The 16,702-nt window shown below is 36.0% G+C and overlaps 1 protein-coding gene across 2 annotated transcripts in view; it reads right to left on the minus strand.

The window, feature by feature from the left end:
• AP3B1 (adaptor related protein complex 3 subunit beta 1) overlaps positions 1-16,702 on the minus strand; it is a 267,388-nt gene that overhangs the window by 19,351 nt on the left and 231,335 nt on the right. For both annotated transcript variants that reach the window (XM_081231538.1, XM_081231537.1), the window contains one exon: positions 15,871-15,955. In XM_081231538.1, coding sequence (XP_081087664.1) covers positions 15,871-15,955 — 85 coding nt within the window. The remainder of the gene's footprint in view (positions 1-15,870; positions 15,956-16,702) is intronic.

Genomic DNA, 16,702 nt, shown 5'->3' on the forward strand with positions numbered 1-16,702 from the left:
CTAAAAAAACACAAAGAATGTTTTGAATTATTCACACATGGATTGCCCAAGGCAAATCAATAAATCCAATTTATTTATTAATTCAGTAAACATTTACTGAATACAAACTTGATCCCATGTACTGTGTGAGTGTCTGGGGATTTAAAGACAAGTAAGATTGGCCCTTGAAGTTCACAAGTTTAGTGAGAGAGAAAGAGTTCAATTATGTTTATAACAGAAAGGTAAGTGCTATGTTAGAGACATGTGGAAAGTATCATAGTCCAAGGAAGAGGGGCTGATTAATTCTGCAGGAGAGAGGTAGAGATAAGTTTACTTCCAAAAGGAGGGAGAGGAGCATTCTAGGGATTCTACACCTATGTTTTGGGAATGGTGAGCAGTGTGGTGTCAAAAGATGGGATTGGGGGCACACTGTAAAGAACAGCATACACAGCATGACCATTAGTCCCATTTCTCCCATGGCAGTTGTCCTGGAATCTTGTTCAGTTAATGTCTCCTTTCACTCTCTGAAGTGTCTTGATTTGTATGACGAAGTGTATGATTTCTTTACTCTTATAACTCAGACAAAGGTGCTCAAAGTTTCCTGGAAAAAAAAAAAAAAGGAAACTACCAGAGACTCCTGACATATGAAAATAAATGACCCCATATGTATTTTATAAACTCTGCTGGCAGTGTGTAAAGGTGGAGTACAGGAGAAACCCAAGGCAGGTAAATCAGGAAGGAATCTAATTAACAGTCTAGGCAGGGGTTTTTAGCACTGACTGTGTGTTTTACTTTAGTACATCCTAACAACGATCCAAACAGGTAGCTTCTGTTACCCCTAATTTATTGAGAAGTTAAACAACATGCTCAAGGTCACACAGCTAGTACGAAGATCTGAACACAGCAGCACTGGGATTTGAACCCAGGTCTATCCTACTCCAAAGTCAGCTATATAATGTTTGCTGCCATATATATATATTTTATTCCACTATACAAGGTTGCTTCCCTAGGGTGGGTAGCACTGAGAATGGGGGAGGTGCGGTATTTTTTAGTTAAAAGGGACAGATCTGGTGACAGATGGGAGGAAGAGACTTTGAACCATCTAAGGTGAATGACTGGGAGGATGACTTCCTCCACTGAAGAGGAGTTTTGGGGATTAAGCAAAATGATTTGGATTTAATCATATTTTATTTTGAGTATCACTGAGTTACCCAGGAAGAGATATTTAGCAGATAATTGGAAATACAGGTCATGAATCAGAAAAGAGGTCAGGGCAGTATATATGAGTTTGGAAGTAACCAGAATGGTACAGGGAAGGGCTGAAGCCTTGTAAGTAGATAAGATCATGTAGGAAAAAAAGATATACCAAGAAGAAGGATAAGGTGGAAACCTGGGGAAGCCCTGCATGTAAGTAAAAACAGAAGTGGTGCAACTTGCAGAAGAGCCTGGAAAAGAGTGGCTGGGGAGAAAAGGTGCGTGTCAAATACTGCAGGGAGGAATAAAAAGCAGCACGTGTAAAAGCTGGAGGAAGGGGGCTTCCCTGGTGGCACAGTGGTTGAGAGTCCACCTGCCGATGCAGGGGACACGGGTTCGTGCCCCGGTCCGGAAAGATCCCACATGCCGCAGAGCAGCTAGGCCCGTGAGCCATGGCTGCTGAGCCTGCGTGTCCGGAGCCTGTGCTCCGCAACGGGAGAGGCCACAACAGGGAGACGCCCGCGTACCACACACACACACACACACACACACACAAAAAGCTGGAGGAAGAATGCAGAACGCAGTGAGTTGAAGGTGAATGGAAAAACTGGCAGGGAAAAAGATGGGACAGAAAGCAGCAGAAGCTTCATAAGGACATAGAGGCAAAAGAAAAATGCTTAAAGAAACGAGCATAATTAAAGGCTGGTGCAACACAAAGAAATAGATAGGGTAAGGTCTTAAAGGAGGTAAACGAGGTTGGGATTAAGAGCATAAGAACTAGGTGAATGGGTCAGCCCTGGAATGAAGGAGGATATTTCTTCCAAAAACAGCATAAAAGCAGCTATTAAGATAGAAGTGTTGAGGGTAGGACACTTGAAGGATAAGACCAGGCTGATGTAATGGAAGGCTAAGTCACATTAAGAGAAATGTAAAGGCTGATAAAGGAGTAAATGGATAGGTATATATATCATGAACTAATTTAGTGTTAAATATAAAATTTTGGCTTCAAATAACTGGATAAATCAGTGTTCTCCAAAGTGGGAAAGGACAAGGCACTCCCCTGAGGTAGAAAATCCACTGATGAAAAAAAAACCTATCAATTATATTTATTTTTTTCTCATTCTATCTGAAGTTCTATTTTTGTCTGTACATAATATCTTAGTACATACATAATGTTAGCACAGTGAGACACACACAATACATATAGGGAGTGTGTAGTATAAATATTTTACTAAGACGTATACAATTTTAAAAGTTAGGGACCACTGGGTTAAATTACACATACTACACTATCTCTACTTGTGTTTTTTTTTAGATTACAGGTGAAATGACCAGCCTTCTCCTTTCCAACACTCCTGAAAAGGATCCCATTTACCCCTTGGTTAAAGGTAGCTCTACAGCACTGATGACCAGGGAGAAGGGTGTGAGAGCGGAGAAAAGAAGGGAAAGTAGTCTTGCCTTCTAAGGCATATATGAAAATCAAGGTGGATAAGCAGAAGGCTTAAGTTTGGGGGAAAAAGGTGACCCTGAAATGTCCCCACAGGCAACAACCCATGTGTTAGAGACAAATTTATACTATTCAACTTGACTGGGTATGTTTCACTTTTGTTACTTTTGGGTAATGCATGTTTTATTTTCTGTGGTTGGTGAAATGATTAACATGTAATTCTGTATGAAAAGCTAAGGATATAAGTTCATCCAAAATGGGTCTTATGAGACAAATGTAATAAAACTGGAACACTGCTGTGGCAGACACTACTTGTTGCTTACTCAGTATTTTTTTTTTCCTTTTTCTTCTTTCCTGATATAATCCTGATTTTGTTCAGGTAGACAATGTGCCCACCAGAACACTCTCCTCAGCCTCTTGTAGCTAAGACTGATCAAGTGACCCGGTTATGACCAATGAAGCCTGAACAGAAGTCTGCTGGGGACTCCTGGGAAAGTTTTGCTTTTCTTTTTTTTTTTAGTATTTCTTTTTATTTTTTGGCTGTGTCGGGTCTTAGTTGCAGCACGCGGGATCTTATGTTGCAGTGCGCAGGCTCTTTGTTGCGGCGCAGGCTTCTCTCTAGTTGTGGCGTGCGGGCTCTGTAGCTGTGGCACATGGGCTCTGTAGTTGTGGCACACGGCTCTCTAGTTGTGGCGCATGGGTTTAGTTGCCCTGCGGCACGTGGGATTTTAGTTCCCCGACCAGGGATTGAACCCATTGTCCCCTGCATTGGAAGGCGGATTCTAAACCACTGGACCACCAGGGAAGTCCCAAGTTTTGCTTTTCTGACACAGATGTGGCTCCTCCCTCCATGTCACTTCTTTCCTTTTTTTTTTGGCCTAGGATGCAGACAGAATCCTGGAAGTATAGAAGCCATCTTGTGACCCCGAGGATGACTGGCACATGCTAATGAAATTAGCTCACGGAACAAAAAGTTGGAAAGACCTTATACCAGAAGACATTGTGGAGCTACTCCAGCTGCTCCTAACTGCTGTCCTGTGTTCTTCTGGTACCAGGAGAATAATAAATAAACCCCTATTTGGTGAAGTCACTACGGTTGGGTCTCTGTTACACACCACTGAATGCAAAATCTAATTAATATACATAACATACTTCATAAGCCAGTCTCAGCTTCTAAGCAAGGTTTGGCTTAGCAGGGAGTAAGATGGAATGTTTCCTCTTTATTTTGGGGAAAATTTACTTTCATTTATATTAGTGTTCTAGGATGTTCTCCATAGTTTTCATGCGCCTCCTTTTAAATATTTTGCCCTTTTTTATTGTTCGCTTCTCTCTCCTTATAGCTCTTCTTTTCTTTTCTCCTGCTCTTTTTCTTCTCATCTTCTTTGGTTGAACATGGGGCTAAAAACACAGCTATCTTGACATGGAAAGGGGAATGTTGAAAATGAGTAATGATAGATGTAAATTTAACAGAATTAACAGTTCACCAGATCAACAAAGTACTATTATTAGGCAGCTCTAAATAGCCTAATTACATGGGATCAGATGGTGTAATAGTTTAATGTAAAACAAGATTCTACCTGTTCTATATTTAACTGTAATGCATATTGTACTACATATAATCTCATTCCACAGACTCCTACGATCCAAACTGGTAAATTTTCTAGGTAAGAAATGTGCAAGTAGTCTAACCACTGTGAGACTCAAATTTCCTTATCTATGAAGTGAGAAAAATGACACCATTGTAGGCTCGTTTTAACGATTAAATGAAATAACATAACCCAGTAGAGTGCTTAATGCATAACTGATACTCAAAACCTACATCCATAATAGGGATGTATCATAATTTATTTAAGCATTCCCCCATCAATTCTCATTTGCAAATTTTCTCTGTTACAAACAATGTTTACTTAATAACCTTGGATAGATCTATTTCTTCAGCACAAGCACCAATATCTCCCCAAGCTTGACACCCTAAAAATGAAATCACTAAGTTGAAGAGTATGAATAATCAGCATTGGATAAATACTGCCAAACTGACCTAAAAAAAGTGGTGCCAACAAGTTCCACAAACAGTAAATAAGAATACATGTTTTTCTGTACCTTCCATGTCAGATATTAAACTTATTTTAAAATTTTGCAAATCTGATGGATAAAAATTTTTTAATTTCCCTGTCTATTACCAGTGTTGGATATGTTATTGTTATGGATCATTCGCATTTCTTTTCTTATAAATGAACTATTCTCAACCTTTCTCCACTTTTATATTAGATTCCTTTTTATTGATTGCAAGAGTTCTTTATATATTCTGGTTACTAAACTTCTGTCTCCTAAATATGCTGTAATACTTTCTATCTCTCACCTGTTATGGTATCTATTTTTTTCTTCTTTGTAGAGAAGTTTAAAATTTTTAATAATCAAGCCTGTCAATTTTTCACTATATCTTTCTGGATATTGTGTCTTGCTTGACTTTTGCCCCCAAAGAGTATAAAAATATTTGTCTATATTATTTCTAAACACTTTTATAGTTTCTATAATTAAACCATAAATCCATCTGGAATTTATTTTGGAGTAATCTGTGGGAGGAAGGTATCTTTGTTTTTTTCCTGATAACAGTTCTCACATCATACTGACTGGTCCATTCTTCCCCCAGTGATATGAAATGTCAGCTTTATGATACACAAAATTTCTAAATTCTCTGTTTTGTTTTACTGATTCCTTTGCCAATAGCCAATTACATTGAATAAAAATATTCTTGCGACTTTGAAGAATATTTTGAAGTTATTATTGAAAAAGGCTTTTCTCATTAAATTTTTGTTTTGACTTTTCTTGGATATTCTTTTTTCCAGTTGAATTTTAGAAATTTGTCAAGTTCCTTGAAAAGGCTTACTGGAATTTAGCATTGAATCAAACTGAATTTGAAGATTAACCTGAGGGAGCAAACTCCCTCCCATTTAGAAACATAGTATACTTATTACGTTAATTATATCTTCTTTTTATGGCCTTCAGGAAAGTTTCAGGTATGTATGTATGTATGTATGTATTTATTTATTTATTTGTGGTACGCAGGCTTCTCACTGTTGTGGCCTCTCTTGTTGCGGAGCACAGGCTCCGGACGCGCAGACTCAGCGGCCATGGCTCACGGGCCCAGCCGCTCCGCGGCATGTGGGATCCTCCTGGACCAGGGCACGAACCCGTGTACCCTGCATCGGCAGGTGGACTCTTAACCACTGTGCCACCAGGGAAGCCCAGTTTCATGTTTTTTTAAAAAAAATTCCCACATAGGTATCATATATTTGTTAATTTATTCCTTTCGTTGTTCTTGTAAAAAGAATAATTTTATTCATAATGTCTTAAAATTGGTCATTCCTACCATACAGAAATGTTAATGATTTTCACATAATGATCTGTACCTAAACAGTATCCTATTTATTAGCTTAAATAAAAATGTGAAATAGTGTTGAAAGAGGGTAACCTTGTCTTGCTTTTCTGACTTAAAAGAGAATGCTTCTGATATTTCATGTGGTGATAGGTAACTTGTATGTCTGATAATAAACACACACACACACAAATTTTATTTTTTAATTCTCAATTTTTCTGTGCCATCCTCTTTAAGGTGGAGTTCTTATAAATAGTATATATTGAATTGTGCTTTTTACATGTTCAGTATCACTGGAATTTAACTTATTGACATGAATTCTGATAACTAGTATATGTGGCCCCTTCTAGTCATCTTGTTTTGTTTTCTATTTACCATGCTTTTCTTCCTTTTCCTGCTGTGTTAAACTGGTCAAGTTTTAAGCACTCCGTTACTTCTTCCCTTTAGTCATTTGGAGGTTATAATACATCATATTTCCCTTAATTTAGAGGTTAGCTTTAACATTTTAAACCATATTTAAACTCCTTTTAGCCATCAATCAATCCTCTTGCCATGCATGACAAGAACACCATCATTCCTCATACTTGTCCACATCAAGATTTTGGCTCCAGATTATTAAAATTTATTTTTTACATTAGGGGTGAACAATTATTTTTACACATTGATGGATTTTACAGGTTGAATTATCTGTCTACTTTTTATTCTGTTTTTCTCTGTCACAAAATAAAAAAAATTTTTTTTACTATAGTATATCTTTGAGTAATCCTTTCAAGAAAGGGTCACTGGGGTTGGTAAACTGATGGAATCTTTGCTTGTCTGAAATATGTCTATTTCATTTCCACCAAATTTTAAAGGTTACGTCCCTTGCCTTCTGGCCACCAGAACTGATGACAGTACTGATAAGGAATCTGATTCCACTCACATTCTTGTTCATTTTTAGGTAAGCTGCTTTTCTTCACCTCTCTGGAAGATACTAGAGTAGTTTTCTCCTTATTAAAAATTCTACCAGAAGCAACAAATAACCTACAAGAGAATCCCCATTAGGTTGTCAGCTGATTTTTCAGCAGAAACTTTGCAGGCCAGAAGCGAATGGCAGGACATATTTAAAGTGATGAAAGGGAAAAACTTACAACCAAGATTACTCTACCCAGCAAGGATCTCATTCAGAATCCACGGAGAAATCAAAAGCTTCACAGACAAGCAAAAGCTAAGAGAATTCAGAACCACCAAATCATCATTACAGTAAATGCTAAAGGAGCTTCCTCAGGTGGGAAACACAAGAAAAGAAAAAGACCTACAAGAACAAACCCAATACAATTAAGAAAATGGTAATAAGAACATACATATCTATAATTATCTTAAGTGTGAATGGATTAAATGCTCCAACCAAAAGACACAGACTGGCTAATGGATACAAAAACAAGACCCGTAAATATGATGTCTACAAGAGACCCACTTCAGGCCTAGGGACACATACAGAGTGAGGGGATGGAAAAGGATATTCCATGCAAATGGGAATCACAAGAAAGCTGGAGTAGCAATACTCATATCAGACAAGACAGACTTTAAAATAAAGACTATTGCAAGAGACAAGGAAGGACACTACATAATGATCAAGGGATCGATCCAAGAAGAAGATAAAACAATTGTAAGTATCTATGCACCCAACATAGGAGCACCTCAATACATAAGGCAAATATTAACAGCCATAAAAGGAGAAATCGACAGTAGCACAATAACAGTGGGGGACTTTAACACCCCACTTACACCAATGGACAGATCATCCAAAATGAAAATAAAAAAGGAAACACAAGCTTTAAATGACAAAACAGACCAAACAGACTTAATTGGTATTTATAGGACATTCCACCCCAAAGTGGCAGAATACACTTTCTTCTCAAGTGCTCATGGAACACTCTCCAGGGTAGATCACATCTTGGGTCACAAATCAAGCCTCCGTAAATGTAAGAAAACTGAAATCGTAGCAAGCATCTTTTCCGATCACAATGCTACGAGATTAGAAATCAATTACAGGAAAAGAACTGTAAAAATACAAACACATGGAGGCTAAACAATACACTACTTAATAACCAAGAGATCACTGAAGAAATCAAAGAGGAAATCAAAAAATACCTAGAAACAAATGACAATGAAAACATGATGACCCAAAACCTAAGGGATGTAGCAAAAGCCATTCTAAGATGGAAGTTTATAGAAATACAATCCTACCTCAAAGAAACAAGAAACATCTCAAATGAACAACCTAATGTTAAACCTAAAGCAACCAGAGAAAGAAGAAAAAACAAAACCCTAAGTCAGTAGGAGGAAAAAAATCATAAAAGATCAGAGCAGAAATAAATGAAACAGAAACAAAGAAAACAATGGCAATAATCAATAAAACTAGAAACTGGTTCTTTGAGAAGATAAACAAAATTGATAAACCTTTAGCCAGACCCATCAAAAATAAAAGGGAGAGGACTCAAATCAGTAACATTAGAAATGAAAAAGGAGAAGTTACAACTGACATCATAGAAATACAAAGGATCATGAGTACTACAAGCAACTATATGCCAATAAAATGGACAACCTCGATAAGACGGATAAATTCTTAGAAAAGGTACAACCTTCCAAGGCTGGATCAAGAAGAAATAGAAAATATGAACAGATCAATTTCAAGTAATGAAATTGAAACTGTGATTAAAATCTTCCAACAAACAGAAGTCCAGGACCAGATGGCTTCACAGGTGAACTCTATCAAATATTTAGAGAACAGCTAACACCCATCCTTCTCAAACTCTTCCAAAAAATTGCAGAGGATGGAACACTCCCAAACTCATTCTACGAGGCTACCATCACCCTGATACCAAAAACAGACAAAGATATCACAGAAAAAGAAAATTACACACCAATATCACTGATGAACATAGATGCAAAAATCCTCAACAAAATACTAGCAAACAGAATCCAACAACACATTAAAAGGATCATACACCATGATCAAGTGGGATTTATCCCAGGGATGCAAGGATTCTTCAATACACACAAATCAGTCAATGTGATATACCATATTAACAAGTGGAAGAATAAAACCCATACAATCATCTCAAGAGATGCAGAAGAAGCTTTTGACAAAATTTAAGTTTTATGACAAAAACTCTCCAGAAAGTGGGCATAGAGGGAACCTAATAAAGGCCATATACGACAAACCCACAGCAAACATCATTCTCAATGGTGAAAAACTGAAAGCATTTCCTCTAGGATCAGGAACAAGACAAGGATGTCCACTCTCACCACTATTATTCAACAGAGTTTTGGAAGTCCTAGCCACAGCAATCAGAGAAGAAAAAGATATAAAAGGAATACAAATTGGAAAAGAAGAAGTAAAACTGTCACTGTTTGCAGATGATATAATACTATATACAGATAATCCTAAAGATGTCACCAGAGAATTACTTGAGCTAATCAATGAATTTGGTAAAGTTGCAGGATACAAAATTAATGCACAGAAATCTCTTGCATTCCTATACATTAACAACAAGAGATCAGAAAGAGAAATTAAGGAAACAATCCCATTTACCATTGCAACAAAAAGAATACCTAGGAATAAACCTACCTAAGGAGGTAAAAGCCCTGTACTCAGAAAACTATAAGACACTGATGAAAGAAATCAAAGATGACAGAAACAGATGGAGAGAAATACCATGTTCTTGGATTGGAAGAATCAATATTGTGAAAATGACTATACTACCCAAAGCAATCTATAGATTCACTGCAATCCCTATCAAACTACCAATGGCATTTTTTACAGAGTTAGAACAAAAAATCCGAAAATTTGTATGGAGACACAAAAGACCCCGAATAGCCAAAGCAATCTTGAGGGGAAAAAAATGGAGCTGGAGGAATCAGACTCCCTGACTTCAGACTATACTGTAAAGCTACAGTAATCAAGACAATATGGTACTGGCACAAAAACAGAAATATAGATCAATGGAACAGGATAGAGAGCCCAGAGATAAACCCACACACCTATGGTCACCTAATCTATGACAAAGGAGGCAAAAATATAGAATGCAGAAAAGACAGCCTCTTCAATAAATGGCGCTGGGGAAACTGGACAGCTACATGTAGAAGAATGAAATTAGAACACTCCCTAATACCATACACAAAAATAAACTCAAAATGGATTAAAGACCTAAATGTAAGACCAGACTCTATAAAACTCTTAGAGGAAAACACAGGCAGAACACTCTTTGACATAAATCACAGCAACATCTTTTTTGACCCACCTCCTAAAGTAGTGAAAATTAAAACAAAAATAAAGAAATGGGACCTAATGAAACTTAAAAGCTTTTGCACAGCTAAGGAAACCATAAACAAGACGAAAAGACAACCCTCAGAATGGGAGAAAATATCTGCAAACGAAGCAACTGACAAAGGATTAATTTCCAAAATGTACAAGCAGCTCATAAGCTCAATATCAAAAAAACAAACAACCCAATCCAAAAATGGGCAGAAGACCTAAACAGATATTTCTCCAAAGAAGATATACAGATTGCTCACAAACACATGAAAAGATGCTCAACATCACTAATCATTAGAGAAATGCAAATCAAAACTACAATGAGGTATCACCTCACACCGGTCAGAATGGCCATCATCAAAAAATCTGCGAACAATAAATGCTGGAGAGGGTGTGGAGAAAAGGGAACCCTCAAACATTGTTGGTGGGAATGTAAGTTGATACAGCCACTATGGAAAACAGCATGGAGGTTCCTTAAAAAACTAAAAACAGAACTACCATATGACCCAACAATCCCACTACTGGGCATATACCCAGAGAAAACCATAATTCAAAAAAACACATGCATGCCAATGTTCATAGCAGCACTATTTACAATAGCCAGGACATGGAAGCAACCTAAATGTCCATCAACAGAGGAATAGATAAAGAAGATGTGGTACATATATATAATGGAATATTACTCAGCCATTAAAAGGAACTAAATGGGGTCATTTGTAGAGACATGGATGGACCTAGAGAGTGTCATACAGAGTGAGTCAGTAAGTCAGAAAGAGTAAAGCAATTATTGTATAATAATGCATATATGTGGAATCCAGAAAAATGGTATAGATGATCTTATATTCAAAGCAGAAATAGAGACACAGATGTAGAGAACAAATGTACTGATACCAAGGGGGAAAGGGGTGGGGTGGAATTGTGAGACTGGGATTGACACATATACATTACTGATACTATGTATAAAATAGACAACTGATGGGAACATACTGTATAGCACAGAGAACTCTACCTAATGCACTGTGGTAACCTAAATGGGAGGGAAGTCCAAAAGGGAGGGGATAATAACTGTATGTGTATGGCTGATTCATTTTGTTGTGCACTGAAGGCTAACACAACATTGTAAAGCAACCATACTCCAATAAAAATTACTTTAAAAAAATGCAAAAATTTAAAAAAATATTAAAAAACAATAAAAATTCTACCAGGATGTGGCCTTTTTGCTAGTTGTTCACATTTACTCTGTTTGGCCTTTGATGGGTCCTTTCAATCTGAAGGCGTGTACATTTCTCTTGCTTGGGAAAATTTTCTCCTATAATTTATTTAATTATTTTTCTCCATTGTCTCTTTTCTTTCCTTCTAGATCTTCTATTAGATGAATTGATTCTTTTTTTTTAAAGAGGAAGCATCATTTTAAAAAATTAATTAATTAGTTAATTAATTTCTGGCTGCATTGGGTCTTCGTTGCTGCATGCGGACTTTCTCTAGTTGCGGTGAGCAGGGGCTACTCTTCATTGCGGTACGTGGGCTTCTCATTGCGGTGGCTTCTCTTGTTGTGGAGCATGGGCTCTAGGCACATGGGCTTCAGTAGTTGTGGCACACGGGCTAAGTAGTTGTGGCTTGTGGGCTCTAGAGCGTAGGCTCAGTAGTTGTGGTCCACGGGCTCAGTTGCTCTGCGGCATGTGGGATCCTCCCGGACCAGGGATTGAACCCATGCCCCCTGCATTGGCAGGCGTATTATTAACCACTGCGCCACCAGGGAAGTCCCAGATGAATTGATTCTGTTAACTTTTTTTTTTTTCGTATTTTCCATCTTTGTCTTTTTGCCTTCTATTCTGGTTGATTTCATTGACTCCCTCTTATGGAACACTAAATCAGGCTTCAGCTGTGTCCAGTCTATCATCCACCTACTGAGTCCTTTTGGCTTTTTATGTTTTTAGATCTCCAAGAATGTATTTTAAATTGTCTAATTACTCCTTCTCACATAAGCAGTATATTCTTGCTTTACAGATATAGTTCTCTTGAAGCAGATATTAGTTGTAATTTTTAAAGATATCTCTTTTCTTTCTCAAATTGCTCCCTTCACAATTGGTAAGTCTTTGTACGTCATTTTGAGCTTTCCCTTTCAAATTGAGGCTTTCCCTCAAAAGTCTGCTCATCCTAAGCTGTCTGTTTATATTTATAATGAAGGACCAGGTTAATTAACAAACAAAGCAAGTTCTGCTGCATATTAGCTATAAGATTTTGGGCAAGTTTTCTTCCTGTGCCTTAGTTTACTCACCTCTAAAATGGAATAATAATAATACTCACCTCATAGGCATGTTTTGAGAATTAAGTAAACTAACATACACAATGCAGTGTTTAGAACAGTGTCTAGCACACAGCTACTGCTCGATACATGTTAGTGAGTGTTATTTCTATGGGTCTCCTCTCCCCTGGTGGGCTGGCTGGAGTTTTCTTAAGTGGGTGAGACATGACTGGTTATGGTCATGAAGTTGGGAGGCAGGTAGGCAATGGCCTTATCTCTCCACCAACAGATGAAAGACTGGCTTTACCCTAGTGGTAGGAGACTTGAGAATATCATTCTCTTGGGTAGAACTGCATTTCATCTCATCTCTGACCATCTGGCCTCCTTCCTATAAACTCAACCCCCGCTGTTCTCTTAGGGCACATCCTCACCAAAAGTCCTTCCCAGGCAAGTAGTTGTTCACTTTCTTTACAGGGTAATTTTTAGGTCTCTGATTAAATGTGTATGTTGCCTGCTGCTAGGGGCAAGGTTGGGGAACTGCAGGTTGGAAGTCATTCTTTAATTCCCTAATACTGTCTTACCCTAACTTTTCTTTTTGCTAGTTCACTTTGTGTTTGATATTCTGCCAGATTTGTTCTTACCATTATAGTAGTTTTCTCCCATGAGTGTTTTGCTCTGTGGTTTTTATTTTCTCTGTTATTGTTTATCTGCTCCCACTTGCTTTCTAACTGCCAATAATTCTTCACAATTTCTGGTCCGCTAATAGCACTCTTTCTCTTTTTAGTGCTCATTTTCTATTAAAGAATGTATTTTCTGTCTTTTTAATGGATTTTGGGCAAAAAGAGGGGCGGATGTTAGCACTTAGTCCTCTAACTTGAGCTAAGCCATATAATTTTTCATACTAGTTAATACATTAATATCTGCTAATCACAAGGATGAGACCTGTTTATGTACTGTATCTACTTTTAGAGAGATACATTTATGTATATTATACATATTTTCAATCTCAATAAATTTAATCAAGGACTTAATTTGATGACCATTTAAAATGCAAAGCAAAAAAAGAGACATTGATACTTATCAAGTGTCCATATAACTACATAGTTGTATATAATAGCTTTATCTATCTATATATGCATCATATAACTATAATAATACAGAATTAATCTAAAAGCTAAAGTAGGATCATTTTACTCTGGTTCCTTTTCTTTTAATAAATAGAAGTGTACCTGAAAGGCTCACAGTCCATGTTCTCAGCATTTCTGAAGGCTTCCTATCAAATATGCTCTTATTACCCATAATTTTATGTATTGATTTGTATAATGTATTTTGAGGAAAAAATTCAATATCGGCCATTCTTGCTTTTTTTTTCCTTTTTATTGAACTACCAAAACTAATACAGCTCATCACTAAGGAAAAAGTGCTATTTACTATGCACAAGGCACAGTCAGTGATTGGCATCTAAGACCAATTGATCAACCCATTACCACTATCTCCCTAACCCCACTAGAACTACTATGAAGCTATTGATTTAAACACTGTTGATCGGTTTCCATTTTCTGATTTTGGGCAGGCCAATTAAGAAAGTGAGTAATTGTGATTACACTGCTTCAGGATCAATTACATTTGATGTAAGACAAAGTGTTCTTTTTGGAATACACACAAAAATAATTTTTGATCTAGTGTGCATATGTGCTTAATAAAAATCTAAAATATATAACTAATTTATACCTTCACAACAGAAAAACATATTAATATAAATGCTTATAATAGCTAAGGCTATTTTCTATCTAAAATAAATTCATCATTTTCCTAAAATTAGTTTAAGAGAAACTGAGAAAAAACTGTTTATATACACTTTCCAACATAAGATAAAAATCAAACATTACCTAAATATTTATCCCTAAAGGGACTTAGTTAATTGTGAAAGACAAGATGTAAATCTTGTGTAATGGACTAAAGAGAAAATCTTTGTAATGGAAAAACCTTTTTTAAAACCCTTCATTGCACAGAAATGTCAAAGGTTTTTTATATAAATTGAAAAGAAAGAAGAATTTTTTTAGTTCTTAATCTTGCCGTAATTTAGTGCATAAGCTTTGTCATTGGGCTCACATTGTTGAAATCATTAAAATGAATATACCTCTGGTGTTGGAGGTAAATCTATTTAGAATGATGTTACTCATAGTCTTGTGCTCAGTAATATTGATCTGTGTTGTTTGTCTAATAGAAAAATAATAAACAATTACTAGGCAATGTGGGGAAAAGTAATCAGTTTTTATATATCACTAATATAGCAGACCTCCCAAAACATAAAGGTGATGATCTGCATAAAATCAATGTGTTATGCTACATTGCTTATATTCATCATTGCAGGTTCTCAGCAATAAATGGTATAATATTAGGCCTGAATTACTGGTAAACTGAAAAGGTATATGAAAAAGAAAGGTTCACTATATTCAACCTATAAACTTATTTAAAAGTGCCTATTTCCTAAACCTGGAGATTTTTATCATAAAAAATTATGTTAGAAGCTAGCTAAAATTTAGATAAATAAAATGCCTCAATTCTTTTCAGAATAAGAACAACTTCAAATCAAAATAACACATCATATCTTAGATCAGAAAAATACCAAAGAAATGAGTTCAAAGATAATTCTTAAAGATGCATGAATACAGCTTTGCATTAGTTTGCTAATAGTTTCTGGATTTCATCAGAAATGTATAAAACATTATATAAAACAATAACAATGAAAAAACACAATTCTTAAAAAGCTCTTTTGAATAGTATTCACCTATGAAACCTTTGCCAACTGATAAATGTTCTCTTTTGAATTTTATCAAAAGCAGTTTGTAAATTAAAGTAAAAATCTATGAAAAATCTATGAGTTTTTGGTACTGACAGCATCAATAATTCTCCACTTAAGAGGCTCAAGATAACATATAAAATATTTCAAAAGATATCTTCTCTGGGATAGCCAACAATATTATTAAAGTTTTTAATTTCTCCTGAGTTTTCCTCATGAATTTTATCATAAATTTTCCACAAGCACAGAGATAAGCAAAAAAACCCCCCAAAATTAGCAGTAGCTTCTTACTTTAGCCAACAAACTGTGAAGTTCAACCACATATGGCAGACTGTAATGGCTATCTGTGTAACAGATACTAAAAACATATATTGCACATAATTTGTCCACGGCAGTCTAAACATTGCCAAAGAAAAGCATGTTTGTGTAAATGTTTTGTCTCTCAAAGAAAAAGCTGCTGAAAGCCTCAATTTTAATCTGCTATTGTTTACAGTAATATGAAATATAGACGAACAATTGAACTTACCACAACTGGAAACTGGCAGTCTGAGTGGAATCACAAAAGTCAATACCCATTGAAACAGTAATGGATCCCTCAGGCTCAAGAGATTCTAGGAGATAAGATAATTTAGACATGGAAACACAGAGGATGTGAAAAAGACTAAACACTAAAATCTTATGTAATGTTTGTAGTTTGGTTAAAACAGTCAAATTTAATGATGGCTTGTAAGAATAATTTCAAACTAAGTATTAAAGCAAATTATAAAGTAATTTCACTTGAAGGCTCTCTTTTTCACAACTTAATTCTGCACATACTTCAATGAACACATTATATCTATTTGTTTCAGAAATACACCTCATCCTGAGAAATTTCATGTTTTACAATATTGTCTTTATAGGCATTGAAGGTGAGAAGGAAATAAATGTTTTCCTGTTTGGAACAACTGTAACAGACGCTGGGTGCTTTTAAGAGATTGTGTACTTAAAACTATGGAATATTTACTCTAGATATAAAAAGTAAATTTTCAACAATGTTCTAAATTTCCACTGGGGGAAAAATCCAAAATTTAAAACATGCAAATTAAAGCAAAGCTGGAAGAAGAAATTAATTTGTTGTCCTCAGATATTAACCAAGACAACTGGCATTATAGGAACCCAAAACAATAAGTCTAACTGCATTAGTCAAAAAATTACTGGAAGAAAATTTAGTAGCAGATTAGGTTACCTTGAAAAAAAAATAATAAAGTGACATTTCGTAGATTTGTAATTTCTGAAGCTTCATCTATCAACTAATCAAGTGTGGGAAATAACTGTTTCAATATACAATACTGGTGTTTTTTCAGTTGATAATGATAAAA

Source organism: Mesoplodon bidens (assembly GCF_964165515.1).
Source record: "Mesoplodon bidens genome assembly, chromosome: 4".
Taxonomy (NCBI): Eukaryota; Metazoa; Chordata; class Mammalia; order Artiodactyla; family Ziphiidae; genus Mesoplodon; species Mesoplodon bidens.